The 23078-nt window shown below is 48.9% G+C and overlaps 1 protein-coding gene across 2 annotated transcripts in view; it reads left to right on the top strand.

Moving 5' to 3' along the window:
- The window catches only part of GPR156 (G protein-coupled receptor 156), an 83629-nt gene extending 60856 nt beyond the window's left edge, over positions 1–22773 (top strand). The window contains exons 6-10 of one of the 2 annotated variants that reach the window (XM_075556360.1): positions 1990–2115; positions 3114–3209; positions 8568–8804; positions 14727–14885; positions 19537–22773. In XM_075556360.1, the coding sequence (XP_075412475.1) occupies positions 1990–2115; positions 3114–3209; positions 8568–8804; positions 14727–14885; positions 19537–20778 (1860 nt within the window). In that variant the 3' untranslated portion in view covers positions 20779–22773. The remainder of the gene's footprint in view (positions 1–1989; positions 2116–3113; positions 3210–8567; positions 8805–14726; positions 14886–19536) is intronic. The other variant, XM_075556362.1, reaches the window with a different exon arrangement.
- The last annotated feature ends 305 nt before the right edge of the window (positions 22774–23078 follow it).

Raw genomic sequence — 23078 nt, forward strand, 5'->3', positions numbered from 1 at the left:
AGGTTCAATCTATAAATACAGTATATTTCTCCAGTTATTTAGAACTTCTTTATTTTTTCTCATCAATATTTTATAGCTTTCAGTATGGTTTTCACAACTCTCATGTTTATTTCTATATCAGATATTTTATAATTAAAAAATGTTTTTTCATTTCATTTTCTAATGGTTTGTTGCCAGTTTACAGGCATACAATTGATTTTTGTGAGCTGGTCAACTATGCTGTTACCATAGTAAACTCAGGCATTAGCTCTTGTAGCTTTTTGTAGAGTCCATTGAAATTTTCTACATTTCAGAGGGCTTCAAGAAGACTTTGCTGGACAGTTAATAAGGAAGACCCAAGACGAACTGAGGAGCCCTGGTGGTGTAGTGGTTACACACTGGGTTGCTAACCTCAAGGTCAGCAGCTTGAACCAACAATCTTCAGCAAAAAGATGAGGATTTCTGCTCCAGTAAAGGGTTATGTCTGAAACTCACTGGAGCAATTCTGGCGTGTCCTGCAGAGTGGTTCGGAGTCTGAGTCAGCTCGATGGCATTGAGCTTGGTTTTGGCTTGAGAAGACTTGATGCACTTGAATTATAGTACTGGCAAAGAATATTGAAGATATGGACTGTCAGGAGAATGCACAAATATATTTTTGAAAAAGTATAGCCAGTGTGCTCCTCGTTCATTTTTACCTGGTAATTCTCCATCTTCTATACTTCACACGTTATCAGGTGATACCAGTTCCTACGAAAGGACATCGTGACTGATAGAGGGTCGGTGACCAAGAGGGAGGCCCTCCACTCCGCGAACTGGCAGTGGCTGCAGCAATGGGCTCAAATATAACAGTTGTGAGAATGACCTCTGACCTCTTTCAATTGTACGTAAGGTTGCTGCCAATCAGAAGGGACATGGTTGCACCTAACATTACGAACAGCGCCAGCCAGCATTATTGTGTTCATGGCTACCATCGCTTTTCTGCTTGTGGGAAACATCTTATGTTACTATGTTGCTTTTAGGAAGGTCTTTCATATAGTCTCGTGAGCATTGCATTCCTAAAAGGAAAGAGCTACATCTGAGTGATTTTTTTTTTAGTTGAGAGATAAATGGAAGATTACATAGTGGGACATCTTCTTTCTAAACTACAATCTAAGAAATATGGGTCAAGTGCACTGAAAAAGTCTGATTCCCACGGGAGGAGTTTTGTTCTCTGCATTCTGGTCTATAAACCTGGGTTTTTAGTAGACATTTCTATATCTCAATCTACCATCTGTGAGTGACTGGCAATGACATATCCTCTATCATTGAAATATACTTTGAGAATCAGATAAAAATAAATGCGATGTTTTAGAAAACATATACTGTATATTGAATGTGATAAAGGTAGGGACAAGTATCATAGTTTCAACAAAAATTTGCTAATGATGACATTTTCTATCCAGCTATACTTTTCCCTGTACTAACAAGTGAAATAACGCTCCTTTTGATTTTTATCATTAAAAAAATGACTTTGGAAAAAATACATTATCTTTTAATTCCATTTTTATAAACTTTTGGAAGCCCCCGCGTAAATTATCGTATCCTCTCTGAACAAAGACGATTTCTCTCTAATGCCAGTGTCTTCCATATCTTTTCCTTGCCTGATGGCACTGGGGGAAACAATGCAGTGTGTCCTAGAAGCGGCGAGAGCTCATAGCCTTGAGTTAGAGATGAGTTTACGAGGAAAACACGCCGTCTCCCAACATAAAGTATGATGCAATCGGTGGCTTTACTGTAGTTGGCACTTGCATCCATTTTCAAGATTTAAACACTGTCTTCTATTCCTGGTTTGCTGAGTTTTTAGAACTGATGTTGAGTTTTTGTCAATGCTTTTTCTCTGCTAGCTAGATAGGGAGTTTCTGGGGATGGCTGACCCTAGAGCTTGTGGCTCAGAATATGTGAGATACTCTGGTTCCAGGGTCATATATAGCCCGTGAGTAAGGAGGATTATTGATCTTGACTCTTTTGCAGATCATTAAAGACCTGCAGCTGCTGGGGTTGGTGGCAGCATTGGTGATTGCCGATATGATCCTGCTCGTGACGTGGGTGCTCACTGATCCCATCCAGTGCCTTCAGATCGTCGGTGTTAGCATGACGGTGAGTGGGTCGATCTTAGAGAAACGTATTCCTTGAACTGGACTAGCCTCTGGGGATACACATACGTCATTCTCCCATGGCATTCACCATATGATTATCTAGCCAACAAGAAGACAAATGATCCAAAGAGGAGGGAGAGGCCAGAGCTGTGACTGCTTTGAATGTCTTACCCTTTGATTACAGGGCGTGCTACCACCCCTCTGCTCCTCCTGCCACACATGCCTTTCCGTGGGCATCCCTGAGCTGGCAGCACACTGGGAGTTATGTGGAAGCTATCACTGCTTCCATTTATTAGCCAGAATGAGATCTCACAGCTGTGCGGAGTTATCTTCTCCTAATTTTAAGAGATGGAATTTTAAGTCAGTTAACCACAGTTCCGATCCCAGTGGTACCACTCACCTGAGATAGAAGGTTGGGAACGTTACTGAACTTCTAAGTCTGGTTACTCATAGGAAAAATGGAAATGATAATAATACTACCTATTTCATTGGGTTGTGGTGCAGATAAATTGAAGCAATGTAGGCAAAGGACTAAACTGTGTTGAGTTAATATGGAGGATTAGGTCTCCAGCAAGAACCTGAAGAATACTATGGAATCTTGGCATTGCAGAGCTCATGTTCAAGGTTTCAACTGTTGGTGAAGAGCGGGATCAGGGCCATGGCGGAAAATAATTTGTCGTTTTGATGAAGCACTTATTTGAATCAAAGTCAGTGCAAAGGACAGAACTGGAGTAAACCTGACTGATCCCCAACAGTCCGACAGTCCAGTTTTGTCGTCTTGTCCTTCAGTTCATACACAGATGCTCACATAATGGGGTCAGCTTTTTTTAACATCTTCATTTTCTGCATTGTTAGTGTCTGAATACCAAGGGAGAAGTGCTACATCATAGTGGAGTGACCACACCAGCAGGAGTGACCACACCAGCACGGTCACAGAAATTTGCCATAGGTCCCTGATCATTGTGGCTGCCTTCAGTCCTGACTCTGTGTCCCTCCTAGGTGACGGGAAGAGACGTGTCCTGCTCTCTGACCAGCACGCACTTCTGTGCTTCCCTCTACTCTGATGTCTGGATTGCTCTCATTTTGGGATGCAAGGTTAGTAACACTACCTCTTTGGGATATAGTCTGTCAACAAGAAATAGATATGGAGAGAGACTTGTAGAAATTAGCAAGGTGTTTCTACAAAGAATCTTGAATTGAGGGAAGCCCTCTGTTGATCTCAAAGCCATGACCTTTAAAATATTTTTCTCCTTTTTGTTTTGGGGGAGTCACTTTTCCAGCTCTTTGAACTTTCTCGTCCACTTTGAACTTCCTCATTCACGTCGCCCCATCTGGTTTGGACTTCACGGTTTGGGCCATTCCTTGGTCTGGTTTTGACTTGAGCAATAGTACTTTTCTCCTTAGTTGTGAGGACACCTTCCAACCAGCTTAATTTGTTACCTCAGATTTCCACCTTGGCTCATGTCTTCCTTCAAGGTCTGAGTGAAGACATCGTGCTCCCTTTCACCCATCTGACTTTCTCACTCTGATGGGAAACAAGAGCTCAAGTGGAGAAATGCCGCTTTTTCACGATGAAATATGTTTAAAAGAAGACACAGGGAGTTAACAGCTCTTGATCTCTAATTTTTTGCTAAGGGTTAAGAAAATGAGCTTCATACACCAATTGGTGTAATCACATGCTGTCGACAAGATCAGGCATCGGAAGATCCCAAACAAACAATCCTATCGATGCGAACAAAGGGATCAATTGGAGTGGAGACCCAAAGCCCATCTGTAGACAATTGGACATCCCCACATAGAAGGGCCACAGGTACAAACCAGCCAGGGTGCAGTATAGCAATGAAAAAACACACAACATTTTTGTAGTTCTTTAATGCTTTCTCCCCCCACTATCATGACCCCAGTTCTGCCTTACAAATCCAGATAGATCAGAGCATGTACACTGATACAGATAAAAGCTCTTGATACATGGAATCCAGGAGAGATAAAGCCCTCAGCGATACCATAAGGGGAAGGTGGGAGAAGATTTGGGAGAAAGGGTGAACCGATAGCAATGATCAACATATAACACCCACCCACCCAGGAGGATGAAAAATAGAAATGTGGGCGAAGGGAAACAGCAGATGGTGTATGATATGAAAATAATAATAATTTATAATGTATCAAGGGTTCACAAGGGTGGGAGGGCGGGTGGGGAGGGAAAAAAGAGGAGCTGATACCAATAGCTCAAATAGAAAGACAATGTTTTGAAAATGATGATGGCAACAAATGTACAAATATGTTTGTTTTTCTTGGTGTCTTGGTTTTTAAAAAATTTTTTATCATTTTATTAGGGACTCATACAACACTTATCACAATCCATACATATACATACATCAATTGTATAAAGCACATCTGTACATTCTTTGCCCTAAACATTTTCAAAGCATTTGCTCTCCACTTAAGCCCTTTGCATCAGGTCCTCTTTTTTTCCCCCTCCCTCCCCGCTCCGCCCTCCCTCATCAGCCCTTGATAATTTATACATCGTTATTTTGTCATATCTTGCCCTTTCCAGAGTCTTCCTTCACCCCCTTTTCTGTTGTCTGTCCCCCAGGGAGAAAGTCACATGTAGATCCTTGTAATCAGTTCCCTCTTTCCAACCCACTCTCCCTCTACCCTCCCAGTATCACCGCTCATACCCCTGGTTCTGAAGGTATCATCCATCCTGGATTCCTTGTGCCTCCAGCTCCTTTATGCACCAGTGTACAACCTCTGCTCTATCCAGACTTGCAAGGTAGAATTCAGATCATGGTAGTTGGGGGGGAGAAAGCATTAGGAACTGGGGGAAAGCTGTATTCTTCATCGGTGCTACATCGCACCCTGACTGACTCATCTCCTCCCCTAGACCCCTCTGTGAAGGGATCTCCAGTGGCCAACAAATGGGCTTTGGGTCTCCACTCTGCACTTCCCCTTTCATTCACTATGGTAAGATTTTTTTTTTTTGATGATGCCTTATACCTGATCCCTTTGACACCTCGTGATTGCACAGGCTGGTGTGCTTCTTCCATGTGGGCTTTGTTGCTTCTGAGCTAGATGGCCGCTTGTTCACTTTCAAGCCTTTAAGACCCAGACACTATCTCTTTTGATAGCGGGGCACCATCAGCTTTCTTCGCCACATTTGCTTATGCACCCGTTTGCCCTCAGTGATCATGTCATGGAGGTGTACAGCCAATGATATGATTTTCTGTTCTTTGATGCCTGATAACTGATCCCTTCGGGACCACGTGATCACACAGGCTGGTGTGTTCTTCCATGTGGGCTTTGTTGCTTCTGAGCTAGATGGCCGCTTATTTATCTTCAAGCCTTTAAGACACCAGACACTATCTCTTTTGATAGCCAGGCACCATCAACTTTCTTCACCACATTTACTTGTTCACCCACTTTGGCTTCACCAGTTGTGTTGGGAGGGTGAGTGAGCATCATAGAATGCCAATAGAAGAAAGTATTCATGCATTGAGGGAGTGCTTGAGTAGAGGCCCAAGGTCCTTCCGCCACCTTAATACTAAACCTAAAAATATAGACACATAGATCTATTTCTCCATCCTCACATATATATGTGTCCTTTGCCTCCTAGCTCTTTCCTCTATTTCCCTTGACTTTCCTCCTGCCCCACTATCATGCTCTGCCTCCACCTGGGTTACATCTATACCTCTTCTTTACGTTACCTTACCCTTGATCATTCACTACCAGGACTGCCACTCCCCTCTCACCACCAATTTGGATCCCATGTTGTTCCCTTGTCCGAGTTTGTTAACACCACTTCCTTAACCCCCATCTCCCCCTATCCCAAGTCCCCCCGGAACTGTCGGTCCCATTGTTTTTCCTCCAGATAGTTCATCCAGCCTATCTTATTTAGACAGACCTGTGGAGATAATAACATGCACGAAAACAAGACAGAGGAAAACAAAGCAACAGTATACAACAAAACAACAACAAACCACTGACAAAGAACAAAACAAAACACATCAAGAAAGAAAAGCTTGTAGTTAGGTCAAGGATCGTTTGCTGGCCCTTAGGAGCGTTTTCCAGTCCAGTGTGTTGGGGCACCCCGCCCTGGCCCCAACGTCTACTTTCAGCATTCCCTGGGGACATTACCACTCCATTCCCTTGCTGTTCCACAGCACTCCCTCAGTGCTTTGCCTCGGTGTTGTGGGATCAGGTCAGGTGTAATTCGCACACTGTATCTCCGGTGCTGTCCCTTGTATCGCCTTTGGTCACTGAGGGGCATCATGTCTTATAGTGGGGCCATCCATGTTGTCCTCTCTGTGGACTGGCTGTTCTAATCAGGAACATCATCCTCACGGCCTGGTGGGCCAGGCTGTGTTCCACTCTCTCCTCCTGCCCCTTCATCTGCTCCCGTGTGCTCTGATCCAATATGTCCCTCTCCCGGAGCTGCAGAATCAATGTCGTCCTTTAAAGCAAATTCTACTGGGGGAGGGGCAGGAATCCACTTAAGTTTTGGTACTGGAGCCAGCCTCCCAGACCTCTCCACTGGTTCCCTACTCCACGCCGGAATGTTGCATTCACACCTTGCCGCACTGGGTTGAAGTCTGGTCCCTCTTTCCCTGTGGAGATATAAACAATACCCTCCCCTTGGGTGGGTTAGTGCCCCATGCCCCCACTCCCCTTTTCTTCCTTAGATTCATCCTTTTATTTTTCTTTCCCCACCTCCTCCCCTGTTGTCTACCATGTGCACCCTGGATTTGATCTGGTCTCTGCCATATTATACAGTCCTCACCCCAAAAATGTTTGTATACAGTAGCTTTTTCCCTATGCCCCTTTTGCATTTTTTTAAATACTTACCTCAGCTGGTTCATGTTGCACTTGTCCTTTTGTGCTTGACTTACTTAGCTTAGCATGATTTCCTCCAGTTCCCATGCCGCTATGTGCCTCATATGTTCATCACTGCTTTTTAGTGATGTGTAGTACTCCATTGTATGTATATACCACAGTTTTTTAATCCAATCGTCAGTTGATGGAAATTTGGGTTGCTTCCAGCTCCTTGCAATTGTGAACTGTGCCGCAATGAACACTGGAGCACAGATGTCTGGCCTTGGTTTGTTTCTTGCCTCTTCTGGGTATATGCCCAGTAGGGAGATTGCTGGGCATATGGTAACTCTATTTCCATCTGTTTTAGATATCGCCAGATTGATTTCCATAGTGGCTGTACATACTTACAGGCTCACCAGCAGTGGATGAGAGTTCCTGTCTCCCCACAGACACTCCAACACTTGTTGCTTTCTGATTTTTTTAATTAGGCTATCTTTGAGGGTGTCAGGTGGTTCCTCATTGTTTTAATTTGCTTTCCTCTAAGGCTAAAGATCGGAAACACTTTCTCATATGTTTGTTGGCCATTCAGATTTCTGCCCCTGTGAAACTTCTGTTCAAGTTTTTTGCCCACCTCTCAAGTGGCCTATTAGCTTTTTTCTTTTTGGAAGCTGGCAGAGTATTGTGGATTTTAGTATAAGGCCTTTGTCTGATGTGTCACTGCTAAAGATGTTTTCCCAGTCTGTGGACTCTCTTATTTCGCTCTTGGTGACCACCACCCCGTGCTTCTCAACTGTGATGGCAAATGACATACAAGTATTGGGTGTGACTCAAATAGCAGTCAGGAATTTAGAGAGACTATTCATATCTACTTCCTTTGGCAGAAATGTTAATGGAATGAAGAGAATGCATTTTTAAAAACTTTAATGTTTTAAAAACATATTTTAAAACAACAATATTACCTAAGCTCCATGTTGCCATAGTTCTCCTCTTGTCCAACTCTTCTTCTCCCAGGAACACCCACGCCACAGAGCTGTGGCTACCCCATGCAGATCTTCTGTGTGATTTAGAAAGAACAGCTCCCCGTCAAGGCAGATGCAGCTCGGAAAGCACAGCTCTTTACGAGTAGATGACACCTGTGGGAAATCTTAGAAAGGAAGGCTTTCCTCTGGGCACTACCCCGCCAGCGTGCGTGGCTTGACAAGCAGACCACAAGATGACGTTGGTTTCCTCCTGCCCCTTTGCTTCACGCAGCCCAAAGCCAAGCAATAGAGACAACTACCAGTAGCAGTGATGTGCTCACTGCCCTCCTGTGGCCCGGCAGCCCTTTCTGTAGGCCTTCTTCCTGTTTGCTCCGGTCCTGTCCTCTGCTTTGGTTCAGCTGAGTCCTACCTAGTGGCTGACCCCTGAAAATTTAATCGATTAAAGAGAGGAAAATAATATTTTTTGCAGTACCTACTAGGTGTCAGGTACTCTCATATGAATTTTCCCTTGTGCCATCTTACCAAATCCTTTAAAGTCAGCCCTTGAAGGTAAGTCCGGTAATCCCCGTTTTGCTGGAGAGCCAATTGGTTCCCTCGCAGCCACTCTCTGTGCCAAGTCTGATTTTCTATTTCCCCGAAGCTCTGACTCTGCTCTTCTCCCCAGGGTCTGCTCCTGCTCTGTGGCGCCTATCTGGCAGGCCTGACGGATCATGTCAGCTCTCCTCCGGTGAACCAGTCCCTAACCATCATGGTGGGGGTCAACCTCGCGGTGCTGGCTGCTGGGCTTCTGTTGGTGGTCACCCGATACCTTCACTCCTGGCCCAACCTGATCTTCGGCCTCACCTCTGGAGGCATTTTTGTTTGCACAACCACAATCAACTGCTTCATCTTCATCCCCCAGGTATGCCCGGAAAACAGATCCTGGTCATTCCAGAGGGGATGCTGGGGGTGCCGAGTGCCTTGTTTTACTTTCTACAGATTCCTACCCGTGTCATTTCTTGCCCTAGTGAACAGAGCTCGTTCCCCTCCTGTTTCCAAAGTTCTCACGGTCGTAAAGGACAGCTCTGGTCACTGAAGAGTGTGGGCCAAGGAGCACAAGCAGATGCCCTGTATTGACCCCTCGCGCCTCGAGGACATGATCTTCCACCCGCTCTCAAGTCAGCCACACCGTCCCTCCTCCCCATTCACCAGATGATCTCATTTCCTCCCCTCGTCTGGGAGTGAGGAATCTGTGTTTCTCCTCGCGGGGACAGCGGATTCACAGGGAACAACCGATTCAGACTTGCTGTCATGTGTCGTGGTTATCCCAGTAAAACGTACTTCCTTTCCCTTGATTGGGGAAAACTCGTAGACATCCCTCTTGGCCGTTTTCACAATGACCAAGAAACCCAGAAACCACTGCCTTATAGGACAGACTAGAACCAGCCCTGGGAATTTCCCAGATGGAATAGCTCCATAGAAGCTGCGTCTCTCACAAGCACCAACCTTCAGATTGGCAGCTGGGTGCTTTAATTACGGTGCCCCAGAGCTCCGTTTTATAGTTAGAAAATATTAAAATGGGTTCTAAATTTGTGGCTTCAGAAGGTGGGGGAGGGGAGAAAAAGGTGAATCTCCAGACAGAGAAGAAGAAACGGCACCATCATTGTCCAAGGAGAAGGAATCCGAGGCTCAGGGAGACAGTGAGGGGAACTTGCAGATGGTCTACCCCAGGACACTGTGGAGTCGCACAGATCCAAGGATGAACTTGGTGTTTGGCACCTTTTCTCTTATCCTCCTGCTTCTCCGTTTCTCCCCCCAAGACCTCCCCTCAGCCCACTGCTCCCTCCATCCCCTCATTCCTGAATCCCACTCCTGTGGCCAGTTGCCGGAAGGGCTTCGCCAAGAAGTAGCTCACTGATCAAGGGGAGTTCCTGCAGTCATCCAAGGAACCATGCACTCTGGGGCCTGATGGCACAGGCTGGGCACAGACTCTCATTAAAATACGCACCACAATAAACACCAATACGGGGACAGCTGCAGACGCACTTGAAACCAAGGACGGTTATTCTTTACATGCCAGAAGCTGGAGGAATCTTCTCTGAATCTAGATATTGTAAGAACTGGATTGGAAAGGTCCTTGAGGTCCGGAGTGGTTTGTCTGGAATGTAAAACAAGGGTTGTTGTTTTCAAGCAAGGATCGTCTTCCCCGCCCCCCAGAGGAGGAAAAGAAGTGGGGAGGGGTCCTCTGGAAAGCTTACCTCATAGCCCTGTTTCCAGCACGACTGATTGGTAACCCACTGGCCCATTCCCAGCTCCTGTATGCCTTGCTCACCTCGTTATCTAGGCTGAAAGAGGGAAACACTCACTTCAGTAGCCGCCCTTCTCCCTCGGGCGTGGTCATCAGTTTCTTCTGACTCACAGCCACCCTGCAGGGTCGAGGGGGTTTCTGAAGTGGTAAAGCTCTACAGGGGCAGTCAGCCCCATCGTTCTCCCCCAGGGTGCTGGGGAGTTCAAACTGCTGACCTTGTGAGTAACCTGCTACTGGGTCACCAGGGCTCCTTCCCGTGGACCCGGGGCTGCTCATATGACACTGTTTTGTACACTATACTATTTCTAGGAAAGCTTTCTAAGAACGCTTTTTGTTTCCTCAAAATGGGATGGGTGTAATGGATACCTCCCCTTCCGATGTCTTCCTGCCTTGCAGGCACATGATACCTAGGATGGTGGCTATGATCTGTGACCGGGACGTGTGGAAAGGGCGAGGAAGATGAGTTTTCTAGGAAAGGCTAGCTCTTCCCCTGTACGGCTGAGCGCTTCATAGAAGAGGGCTTATCACGAGGCTCTGCAGCGCACAAGAGGAGGGCCACATGCTTCGGAAGATTTGAAGACAGTCTTCCTCTGAAGCAGAAGTTTTTTAGAAGATCTGAGCTGTGTCGTCAATAAGATTCAAAGGTTATTGCTTCTTTTCAGTGAAAGCAAACCATTATAGGAAGGACATAATCTTAGATAATGAAACATTGAATAAGGCTGAAAGTATTAAATTTAATACGCCACCAGAAGCATTGGCTGGGCCAGACGATGTTGTAAAACATTGAATTTGTGAGTTAATTGAGGAAACAGAAAACAAGGAAACATTTAAAACAAAAACAAAGATGAAAAATAGATTAAAGAGAGACTATTTTGTTTTGTTTTAATATGGAGAACAGATCAGGGGATACCCTTTAGAGCTACTAGGAGAACAAGGAAAGAATGAACAAAACCATTTGGGCAGAAGGAACCATGAAGGAGAGAGTAGAGAAAAGTCTTCCTGGCTAAAGACCTCATCTGACCTGAGCACATCAACCCCTCCATGCCACAGCCTGCTCTGGTCTTCTCCAGCCTCACCTCCATCACCCCTGCGCATCGGAAGCCTCATTTCTCTAGGTCCACTTCCAACTCCACGATAGAGAAATGCGGGACAAAGTGCAGCTTGAAATCCGATTTCAAGGTCTGAATTGGGCAAGAAGCGCTGTATTTGTTGAAGTGGGAGTGGACGTGAGTTTATTGGGGTGGGGGCGGGTGGAGGGAGCAGGAACTGGGCTGATTGACAATGGTGATCTTCGTCTCCTCTGTGCTGCCCACTTGGCTCGCCTCGAGTTTCTTTTCCCTCATTTTCTCTGTCTTGCTCTGTTTTTATCTCTCAGGGGTTTCCCTCGATCCCTTCTTGAACAGACCATGATATTTTTTTTTGTACTTGTTTCGTATTTGATTTTTATTGATTTCTGGTTTAGGAATTATATACATTTTAAGTTCTTCTTTCAAACTATGAAGCTGACGGCGAGGCCCCTCTGCTGTTTCTGTTTGTGTGACCCTTGACCGAGTTGTTTCCGGTGACTCAGTGGCCTTGGGCTGTGATAGAGAGCCTCGCGATTAGACCTGTGCTGTGTGTTCCCGGGAGAGGGGCAATTTGGAAAAGTGCACTAGAGAAGCCAGTCGGGTGGTAGCAGGGTGGGGTTCCCCTTAACTGAGTTTTGGGCTTGAGAGGAGAGGTTGGTGCCTGCACGGGCACCGACAGCCCACAGAGAGGTAGGTGGCGCAAGAGGGCCAAGTGAAAGGGATGGCGCTACTGAAAAGGCAAGTGGGCCCAGTAGCAGGCTACCCAGCTCTCAAAAGTCCCATTTTAATTTAAAGTGTTTATGCAAGCACGCAGTTACCACCAGCAATCAGCCTGCCCGTGCCCATGACACTGAGGAGGCCCTGGGTGCCCACACCGTTGCCCATTTCCCTCATAGCTCCAGCTTTTCTCGGGAAGACATCGCTCTTTCCGCTAAACCCGTAAGTTTTATTTGCTGCTCCACTGAAACGCCAGACCCACTGCAGGTAAGTTTATGTGGACTCTTAGCAAACCCACAGGGCAGGGTGGAACTGTCCGCATACGTTTCGAAAGCTGGAATCAGCTTTCTCCCCGGGGGCGGCTGGTGAATTCCAACCGCTGACTTTTCGTTTAGCAGCCCGATACTTAACCCACGGTGCCACCAGGGCTCTCTAAGGGAAGAGAATGCAGCTCGCATCAGTAGATTCGGAGTTCTTTCAGGCTCACCATCACACCATGGAACCTGTCTTCACAGCCGGGCCCCTTCAGGCACCTTGTAGTTCCAGCTGTGACCGCATGGAGCAGCAGTGCTCTTCTGTGTCTTGGTACCAAACTAGACTCACTCAACCACTGCCATCAAGTCGCGGGCCTCACAGCAGCCCTGTGGAGCAGGGCAGGGCTGCCCCCGTGGGCTTCTGAGACTGTCACGATAGGGATAGAAAGATGAGATTTTTGATTCCCATAATGAGTGACAGCCTCAGAAACCCACAGGGACGGTTCTACTCTGCCCTCTAGGGTTGCGATGAATCAGAATTGACTCCACAAAATTTGACTCATCAGCACTAAAGTGTTTGTTAATCTGCTGTTTACCAAATGTGGGTTACGCTCAATAGTCAGAACTTAATAAATGTTTGATGAGCAAGCAAAGAAAAACGCTGATTCAAGGAGCAGCCACTGTATGCCCCTTTACATCACTTTGAGAATTGAGGTGAGAGGGTCCCTATTATGGATTAGGTAGTGTCCCCCAAAAAATGTGTCTTACAAAGCCGAACTCAAAACCTATGAATATAATCCCGCTGTTCTGTTTGGGAGGTCCTGTGAGCGTAGGTGTGTCATAAGTCAGTCACTTGGAAAATACAAGCAGAGCAGCTCAGGCACAGAAGCAAGCAGGCAAGCACCATGGGAGACAGACGGATGCCACACAAAGGTTTCCACAGAACACCAGAAGAACGCTGAAGGGTCAGAGGCAGGGATTTCCCCCAGAGTGGACAGAGAGAGCCTGTGCTCTGTATTTCCATTTCTAACCTCCTAAACTGTGGAGGAGGAGGAGGCTGGTAGCATAGTGGTTATGTGCCGGGCCGGGCTCCTAACCACAAGTTCAGTAGTTCAAAACCAAAACCACCAGCTGCTCGGAAGGAGTGAGATGAGGCTTGCTATTCCTATAGAGTGACAGTCTCAGAAACCCAGAGGGCCAGTTCTATAGGGTCACTCTGAGTCAAACTTGACTCAATAGCGTGAGAATGAAAAATTGTGAGGAAAGGAGTCCTGGTGGTGTAGTGGGCAACCCACTAAGCTGCTAACCACAAGATCAGAGGTTCAAATCCAGTAACCGTGCCAAGGGAGAAAGATGAGGCTTTCTGCTCCTATCCAGGTTTTTTACACTGTCAGAAACACCCAGGGGCAGTTGTGTATACTCTGTCTGGAATCTGTACACCCAGGTTCCAAATCTGTTATGATTCGGAATCGACTCAAAGGCAGTGAGTGTGAGGCTATAAGGAAATTGCTTCCTGTTCTCCAAAGCCACCACTGTGGTATGTATATTCTAGCAGCACTAAACCCTAAGTCCCCAACACTTCCCTTTGGAGATTCCCGAGGCCTCCCTATGTTCACCAGGAAGACGTAGTGGGGACAGACTTACCAGATACACTCGAGTATAAGCTGACCTGAATATCAGCCGAGGCACCTAAGTTTACCACAAAACTGCATAAAAAACTGTGCTGAAAAACTTGGCCTATACACGAGTATATGTGGTATTTGAGAAAGTTCTCTGTTGAGCTCCTCCTTGGTGAAATAAAACTCAAGACCAATGTTTCCGGAATGTTTTCTCTAGCCCCGCCCTTCCAGCTAACAGGCTCTCTCGTCATCCCCACCAGGAGGACATGCTAAGGGGCAGAATGCCTGGGACAGCTGGGGTTGTGACTACTGAACTGCATGAGCTTGGATCAGCCAGACGATTTCTCTGAAACGCTCCATCATGCCTATTGACATTTGTGGTCTTCTATCTGTCAGAGCCTTGATTAGTGATTACTCGCTGTTCCTTAGCACTATTACTCAAGAACATTACCCAGCAAACGAGAAATAATTAAGAACAGATGCATGCAACTAGAAACCATTTCCATTTGGAATCAACTGTGTTTAGACTGCTTAGCCCTGTGATAGCGCCTACCTCTGGCTTTAGAAGATGGCTCTGGAAATATACTTCCATCCTGATTGTCTTGGACCAGTGCAGCAGGGGGAAGGTGAGCGGGTTAACCTAGGCTTATATTTCATCATCCTCTTTGGCTCGTTGTCAAGCTACATAACCTTCCCATTCCCTATACCTTCTGTCTGTGTGAGTTTTCCAGAGTAAGGCACCATTTCAAGGGACGGGCGGGTTGGGAGGGGGGGGGGAGGAGGCATATTTGTCACTGCCGTTCCATGGTGCTTATGAGCATGAGCGAGCGTTTCTGGGTGTGTAATGACATCAGTAACACGTGTTCTTCTCTTGAACAGCTGAAGCAATGGAAGGCATTTGAAGAGGAAAACCAAACACTCAGACGCATGGCCAAATATTTCAGCACTCCCTGCAAAAGCTTCCACCCGCCGTGCGGTGACGAGCAGAACTGCCACCCGCGAGGAGCCCAGAGCTCTATGGAAAGGCTCCTCACCGAAGTAAGCTCGCCCTGCCCGGCAGTGTCCATAAAGAAGGCCTGTCGCCCGCGAGCCTCGGGGCTCTCTTGGGCCCTTGCTGCCTCCTCCTTCCCACTGCCCAGGCTCCCACCCTTCTCTCAGCAGCCAGCAAAAATGGCGTTTCCCCAGGGCCCCCCCTCCCACACCCACCAATTGCTGACCACGGTCCACGTCACTTCTTCCTTGAATAGGTGTAGGCAGAGTCATTTCTGCGTGGTAGGCACTGTGCTAAATGCTGATAAACCTCCTCATCAGTGAGCACACACCGACCACTTGTAGTCAGCGTTGGGAAGGCGAAGAATGTACAATGGAAAGCCTTGGTGGAGTTGGGCTTACGCATTGGGCTGCTAACTTCAGGGTCAGGAGCTGGAGCCCGCCAGCTGCTCGGTGGGAGAAAGAGTTACAGTCTTGAAAACCCTTCCCTATAGGACCACTATGAGTCAGCATTGACTAAGTGTCAGGGAGTGAGGAGGGGGGGAGTGAAGATAGCCTAATGAATGGTAAAGGGAAGGGAATCCAAAGTTTATGGCAAGCAGAAAAAGACCCTGAGCTGAGACCAGAAGGTTAAGTATAAACTGATTACAGAGAAAAGTATCCTCCCCTACCCTCCCCCCGCCCCTGCAAAAAAAAAAAAAAAGAAGAAAAACCAAAAGCCTCACTGCCACTGTCACTTTCAACTCACAGTGACCCTGTAGGACAGAGTGCAATGGTCCTGCAGGCTTCTGAGGTTATACATCTTTACAGGAGCAGAAAGCCTCATCTTTCTCCCACAGAGCAGCTGGTGGGTTTGAACTGCCAACCCAGAACCTAAGCCACCAGGTTATGCTACCAGGGCTCCTTATATGAGCAAAGGGAACCGACCATTTTGTAATGGACGTGAGCCCTGGTGGCCACTAGCTGCTCTGTGTGACAGAGAAGCAGAGGAGTGCTCTCATTGGCAAGGCCTTATGGGCCCATGCTGTCTTTTCCTGGCCATGGCGCGAGCTCGCAGCCATCTTCCCAGAAAGCAAGGAGCCTCTCCAGATTGGGAAGCAGACTGAGCATGGGCCTTGTTGCACCAAGAGGGACTGGGCAGTTCTTTTTTCTGGGCTTGGGCCTGAGTCGGGACGTTTTCCACACTCGGGCAGTGAGGTAGGAGCTCAGGGAGGTGCATTGAAAGCGGACACGAGCTGCATTTTCTCAGGAAGAAAACACAGGGCCCAGAAGAATAAGTATTTTCACATGAACTAAATTATACCTTTTTCCCCCCTCAGTATAAACCATATGTGAGTAGGTGCTATTGAGAAACCAGGCTTTCGGTAATGGGACTTCACCTGGGTAGGAATCGTTCCTGTGTGAGAGAACGGTGTGCTGGGATCCTACGATACACAACAACGTACTCAGAATGAAGACACCAAAGTCCCCGCACGTACCCACTGCCGGGACCCCGAGTCTTGCACAGCGGACCCTCGGTCTGCACTGCCTTCTCCATTAGAATCTCTCTCCCCGTTTAGTTGCTATTTTTGAAGCATTAGGACATTATGTCACAGCCGGATTTCTTCCCCACTGGCAAAAGGGTCGCGTTGCCTTTGCTAACTCGGCGAAGTCATCAAATAAGCATATTAAAAAGAAAAGGAATGAAAGCAAAAGGCTAACCAGAAGGCCAGAAACTTGGCTAGAAGCAGCAGAATGGTTTTCATTCGTAATCGGCTCCTCTTGGAACAGCCAAGTGGACTCTTCAGCCATATGGTAATTTGTGACGTGCGTTTTGTATTTCTGCCACGCCAGCCTGTTTCCCACGCAGGAACTGAATCTGTTTCCTCCCAAAAGATGCCTGAGTCCATAGGGGAAGGACCCTAATAAGCTACAGAGGCAGAGACAGTGGGAAGCTGCTCCCCTCCCCCCTCACCACACCCTACACCTGGAATATCTTTCCCAAAGAGGCCTGGGAACCAGCGGCCAGTTCCCGGCCGTGGGGCAGGCCTAAAAAGGTTCCCTCAGAGAGTGGAAATGGATTCCGGTGTTTCCATCCCGAGCAAGCTCTGCCCTGGCCCTTTACACTCACAGCTGTCTCAGTCTGCCCTGACTCCAGCATCTCGGTTGGTCGATCCCTCTTACCCAGCCCTTCTACCACCCTGGCACCTTTTCACGCTCCCATGATCTGGGCAGTCCCATCTTCTCATTCTCACCTTGTGCCCCATGGCCCGGAGGCCCCCGGAGGCTGAGGCTGGTGTGGCGTCCGTAACAAACTATAACAAACTGCGGGCCTGCATGAAGCTTCACAGATAGAAGCTTCCCAGGCGTGGAAGAGCTTCCCCTCCACACTCAGCAGCTGAAGAAGCTCGTGTAGAACGTCTCATCCTTGGAGCGCAGAAACAGGCGAGCGAGTTGGGATCTCCAAATGGCCCTATGAAGCACGCCTCTGGGTCTTCCCCAGATGCGCACAAGTAATCGCTAATAAGCTCGTGCACAGCTGCAAGGCCAGTCAGATGCTGCTCTCGCAATGGCACGGACTGACATCATTCCTGTTTCTGGTCTGTGGCTACAGTGCAGAGCCCTGCGTCCTTTTCTGAAAGAAATGCCAGTAACTGGCATTTCTACAGCCATCACCATTTGGTTTCAGATTGGTGGTTTATGGGAGAGAAGTATTCTGCTCAACTCAGAATTTGTACTTTTTCCACTAGCTCATACCTAGGGCTCAATAGAAAGTAAATGTCTAGAAAAGAATGATGGCAACATATGTACAAATATGCCTGATACAACTGATGTATGGATTGTTCGAAGAGCAGTAAAAACCCCAATAAAATGATCTTTTAAGTAAAATAATTAATTTTTAAAAAAGAGGTGTGGAGGATAAGGAGCAATAACAAGAAGCGGCCCTCAGACCTCTTCAACCGGGGCAGCCGGTGATTTCTCCCCACTCGGGATGCAGTGGCGGCTACCTGGCTAGCAGGACAGTATGACTGATGGGCTTGAAGAGCGGGGTGGGGCCAGTGACTGGAGTCCCTCCAGTGCAGTCATTCAAGTCACCCCAGGAGACCCTCAAAGACCTGCCTGTGACAACCCAGCTACTCACGGGCCTCAGGTTACTCATCCACTCTGCACCCAGTTGAGTCTGAGTCATCTGGAAGTTCCCCTAGCAACACCCAGGCCTTCCGCTCCTCTGCAGGTGGGAAGAGGGCGAGCAGGCAGGCAGGTGCTCAGCAGAAAGTCCTTTGTGCCTTATTCACCACTTACTCATCCTGGGTTCTAGCCTGATAAGTCAACCCAAACTGGGGTGCCATTGGCAGTATGAATTGCCAGACAAACCACCTTCCTGCTTCTGAGTCAAGAAGGTCACACTGTGATGTTACTGCCAGGTGACTTTTGGACTGTTTTCCTTAAGCTCCTCCTTCCGTACGGGCTTGTTTTCTGGTCAACTCTCCCCTGCAAACTGGGAGGAGGGGGAAAGACCAAAGCGCGGTTCTGTTCATGAGCACTTGAACTATATATTCTAACAGGGAAGCGTGCCTGCTCTGATTCCTTATCTGATGACAATGTTGGGGCAGCATGTTAGGATTTGGACACACGCGTCGTTCTTCGAGCATCACGCTTGCTGCGTCACTGCCTCCCCCAGGCCCTAGACAACCCCCCCCCCCCCGCCATCTGCCCCAAAGACCACTGGTTCCCTGAGATCATCTCATCCCTGTTCTACTTCCTTTCAGTACTGGAACTCTCAGAAGGTGGAGATACTATCTGAGCTATGGAATCGGCAACTCTGCCAGAGAGAGCTATTCGGACTACAGTCCTGCCCTGTACACCCACTGCCGATACTCCTGCTCCTACCTAGTGACCCTGTAGCTCTCACCCACCCTCCCTCCCAGGCCCAACCTGCTTATCAACACTTGCAGGCAGCAGGTGGGCACCTCTAGAGTCCAGCTGCCCCAGGCACTTTCATTTTCTGATCTCGACTATTGGGCCACACTTCAGGAGGTGGAGCCCAGCGGCACCCTTTATACATTTGTACTTTTGGAAGCTTATCCAGTCAGGCTGGTGCACAGCCTTCTCTAGAGGATGGCTATCTGGTACTGCAATCTGGTCGCTTTGGCCTCTGAGAAAGCAGCCTGGTGGAGCCATTACCAACTTCCCCTGGCTTCTCTCTTTCCATGTGGCAGAGGTCAGCCATGCTTTGACCTTCTGTCTCTGCCTGTTCTGCTGGGTTCAAGAATTCATTGCAAGAGTCACCTCATACTCACAAACAGTACTAGGCTGTTTAACAAGAGACAAAACACGTGTTTGCCTGTTTGTTCAGCCCCCTGAGGTATGCCTCAAATTAATCTTTGCATTGTGAAACGGTGGTGACGCCAGAGATGGACCATCTCCTGTCTGGGGAAAGCGAGTGTGTGCAAGCCAGCAACGTCTGCAGCTTCTCTCCACACCACCAATGCCACCCTAGGGTCGCTGGGGAGGAGGTAAAGCTCCTCTTCAACCAGACCATTATGGAGTGTGGCAGGTTCTTCACATGCCTCCGCTCACTTAACCCTTGCGGTGCCACTGCAGAGCTAGCCGGACCAGGGCGAAAACCAAGGTCTTCTGATGCCACCCCTTTTGCACCATGGGAGACAGTGTGAAGCCCCGGGTTGCTTTTGTTGACAGTTTTGTTTTTCTTTTACAGAAAAACGCTGTGATTGAAAGCCTGCAGGAGCAGGTAAACAATGCCAAAGAGAAGCTAGTGCGGCTGATGTCAGCTGAGTGCCCCTCAGATGCCCCGGAAAGGAGCACACGCATCCAGGCGGAAGCCTCAGGCCACAGCACCACAGCCGGGGGGCCTTCGGAAGGCCCCTCTCACTCTCAGAACGACAGTGACGCCAGCCCAGCCACCCCCGCCCCTTGGAGCACCTCTGTGTCTTCCTCAAACAGACAGAACCTCCAGGGGCCTGTGGAGGACCCCAGCCCGTCTCCAGGCCAGATGGAGAAGACGCCTGTCTTGAGAGAGTTTTCCAGCTGCAGCCCGAAGCCAAGGGCTGAGCAAAGTGGGCATCTTGAAGGGGGAAGCCAAGTCCTCGTGGACCCCAGCCAGGGTCTCCTGCCAGGTGACGACTCTGTTCCCAACAGATGGAGACTGCTGGAGAACCCAAAGGAACCCCCAGGGCGGCTGTCAAGGGTCAATTCAGTGATCAGGGAGAAGCTTCGGGAAGTGTTACAAGAGCTGAGCCTTGGCCCTGAGGCTCCCGTCCCCTCTTCTCCCCCCTGTCCCCAGCCACCCCTGAAAAGCCCCCAAAAGACGCCCTTCCCCAAGGAGCTGGGCTTCAGCCCATATATGGTGAGGCGGCGGCAGCGGGCTCCCTCACGCTTTCCTGGCTCGGGGCCCTCCTCCCTAGGGCGTCGGGCATGTGGGACTGGTTCTGGGGCGTGGAGCGGGCTGCAGGCGGAGAACGTGGGCGGCTCGAGCCCGGACCACCGCGCGGCCCACCCCAGGCCCACTTCCAGGAAGCCCAGAGCCCTACCCCCAGAGCCCGGGGGCCAACCGGGGATGCTGGCGCTCAGCCACCCGAGTGAGCGGGCTGTAGGCAGCCGGGCAGCCTCTGCTCGCCGGGCTTCGGGTTCTGGCCTGGCCGAACATTCCCCCGCTACCCCGAGCGGTGCCAGAAGCTTTCCCGAGCTGCCCGGGCAGCCTCCGGGGTCCCCTGTGGGCCCCTCCGCGTCTACTCCATGCGGGTACCTTGACAGCGAGTCCAGCAGCTCCGACGACGAGTTCTTCTGCCGCTGCCACCGCCCCTACTGTGAAATCTGCTTCCAGAGCTCCTCGGACTCCAGCACTTCCGACCCCGAGCCTGGGCCCGCCAGGGAAAAGCCGTGGGCCCGCTCAAAGCCCCTTGTGAACTTCAAAGATAACTTGAAGCCCACCTTGGTGTGAGCCGCAGCAGAGCTGGGCTGGGGGCAGTGCTGGGCCCTCCACAGGGCGCACAAGGATCCGGTAGAGGGAGAGCCGGTGGGAGCACAGACCAGCGCCCTCCCGCAGACCTGACTGTTCCAGCTGCGCTACACCCGGTTCACTGCGTGGCCTTGAGCGCTTCTTGGTCTAGAGAAAGAGGCCATTGCCCCTCTGGTTACTACCTCACAGCATGACTGAAAGACTCCAGTGGCTAAGAAGGGACCATCTCCTTGGATAAAAGGTGCTGAACACGCACATCGGGTCTCCTGCCTTCTACAGAGCTCTTAACCTGGAAGATGCGGGGAGAGATGGAAGGGAGGTTTCCGCAGAGCTAGAGTTACAGGTTACTACTCAGCCAACTGGCCTTTTGGTGGACAGACCTGCCGGAAAGAAAAGTCTCCTGTATCTTTGGGCCTCCCTCTTCTCGGGAGACGGTGGTTTTGTTTCTGCTAACTGTTGTGTACAGCACCCTAGATTCTGGTCACATTCAGCTCTGAGCCACCTCCCTACCACCATTCTTTGTTCAGATCTTCCCACACTTATAACTCCTAAGACAGTCAGGGTCTCCACTGCTCTCAAGCTCCCCAGATCTCTGCTAGGCTTGTCCCCCACCCCCACCACCACCACTTGACTCCGCGTTTATGGATTTCAAAGTTTTGACCTGAGAGCAGGCCACCTCTGCTGTGATAAGGGGGAACCTTTTACTGAAGAGGTGCTTTGGTCATGGGCTCCACACTACCTGGAGCCACGGCGATTGGACGAACCCCTGAAATGATTGCCCTGAGATCATCTTGAAACCTAAATCCAAAAATATCTCCTGAAATCTTCTTAAAACCAAACAGCATAGCTTAAAAAAAACTAGTTAAAAAGAACAAAATTAAAATCTACCTTGAACATGGTGCTCTTTTACGAAGTATCTATCTATATAGGAGCAAATTGAGAACAGCAATTCAAAAGATTAGAGCGGAATCTTGGGAGCTGGTGAGTGTGTGTTAACCAGAGGGAAATAACTCAGAAGAGGGTGGGAATAGTTGCACAACTCAGAGAATATGGCCAGTGTCACTCGGTGGTGCTTGTGGAAATCATTTTGCTGTGTCTTTCTCAACAACAACAAAAATGGTAAGCACTATGGGTGACATGAGGATTACATAAACCACCAACCAGTACACAAAGAAAATGGGAAACTTCAGAAGGAAGACACTGCGGAGTACGAATGGAAGAAAAGATGGAATCAATCCGTTTTTGAACCTGGCACCTGGCACGGGACATGGCAAGAATCACAATGCAGGAATTTGCTGAGCTTGTGAAGTAGACCCTCCCGTTCCCATTTTCACTGATGGGAAGTAGAAGTGGGTGGTGTCTTCAACATCACACAGCTAGAGGCTGGGACTTGCATACACAGCTCATGTGACTCCAAGTTCAAGGGATTCCCCTCCCCACCCAAGGACTGATCCCTTCACTCATTTTTCTGGGAGTGGCAGGAGGGCCTTGGCAGGTGAGAGGCAAACAAGCGTAGTCTGTGAAAGCTGCGATGTGCTTGCACGGCTGTCCTGGACAATAGCGCTGGATGTCTCGTTCAAGAGGCACACACACACACCTCCCCAGGGATCTGGACATCTGCCGCCAGAGCCACAGGGAGAACACAGCTGGATCTCTTTTGCCTATTGCTGAGTTAGCTCTTTACAGGCCCGCCCTGCCCTAGGTCCCTGTGTGTCTGTGTGTGTGCACATGTTGGTGTAAAAGCACTTGGGCCTCATGAGATATGCTTGCAGGAGGGTGTTTGGTTCTGAGTATCTACAGAAGATTTATCATGAACTCTGGGAAGCTGCTGAATACCTTGTGACTTCTGGTCCCTGGATCAGGAGGCCCTCCTGGCAGCATAACTTCTCATATCATTTACTTCTAAAATATGAATTTCCTAGTAGAACTCGTATGGGCTTGTGGTTTCTGCTTTGCTGTTTGTATGCTGTCCGCGTGATGCCCTAATAAAAGAAAAAAATCCCTAAGTGAGCTGCTTCACAGATTATGGTCTCAGACTGGGTGGGAAGAGCTCTGAAATAGCTGAACCACTCAGAGGAGTAGAAACACAGAGGCCCTCCATTCCTGCTGGGATACTCCGGGATCCAAGTGTATCTTCTACCCAACTTCCATTTGTAACAAATTCTCCAGCTTCCTAGTCCAGAAATACTCGCTCCACTGGAGACCCGGGGCTCTAGCATACACCAAGGATCTGGGACTGAGCTCACTCCCTTTGGGGAAAAAAAAAAGCACGGTGGGGGTGT

The sequence above is a fragment of the Tenrec ecaudatus genome, chromosome 8 (assembly GCF_050624435.1).
Source record: "Tenrec ecaudatus isolate mTenEca1 chromosome 8, mTenEca1.hap1, whole genome shotgun sequence".
Classification (NCBI taxonomy): domain Eukaryota; kingdom Metazoa; phylum Chordata; class Mammalia; order Afrosoricida; family Tenrecidae; genus Tenrec; species Tenrec ecaudatus.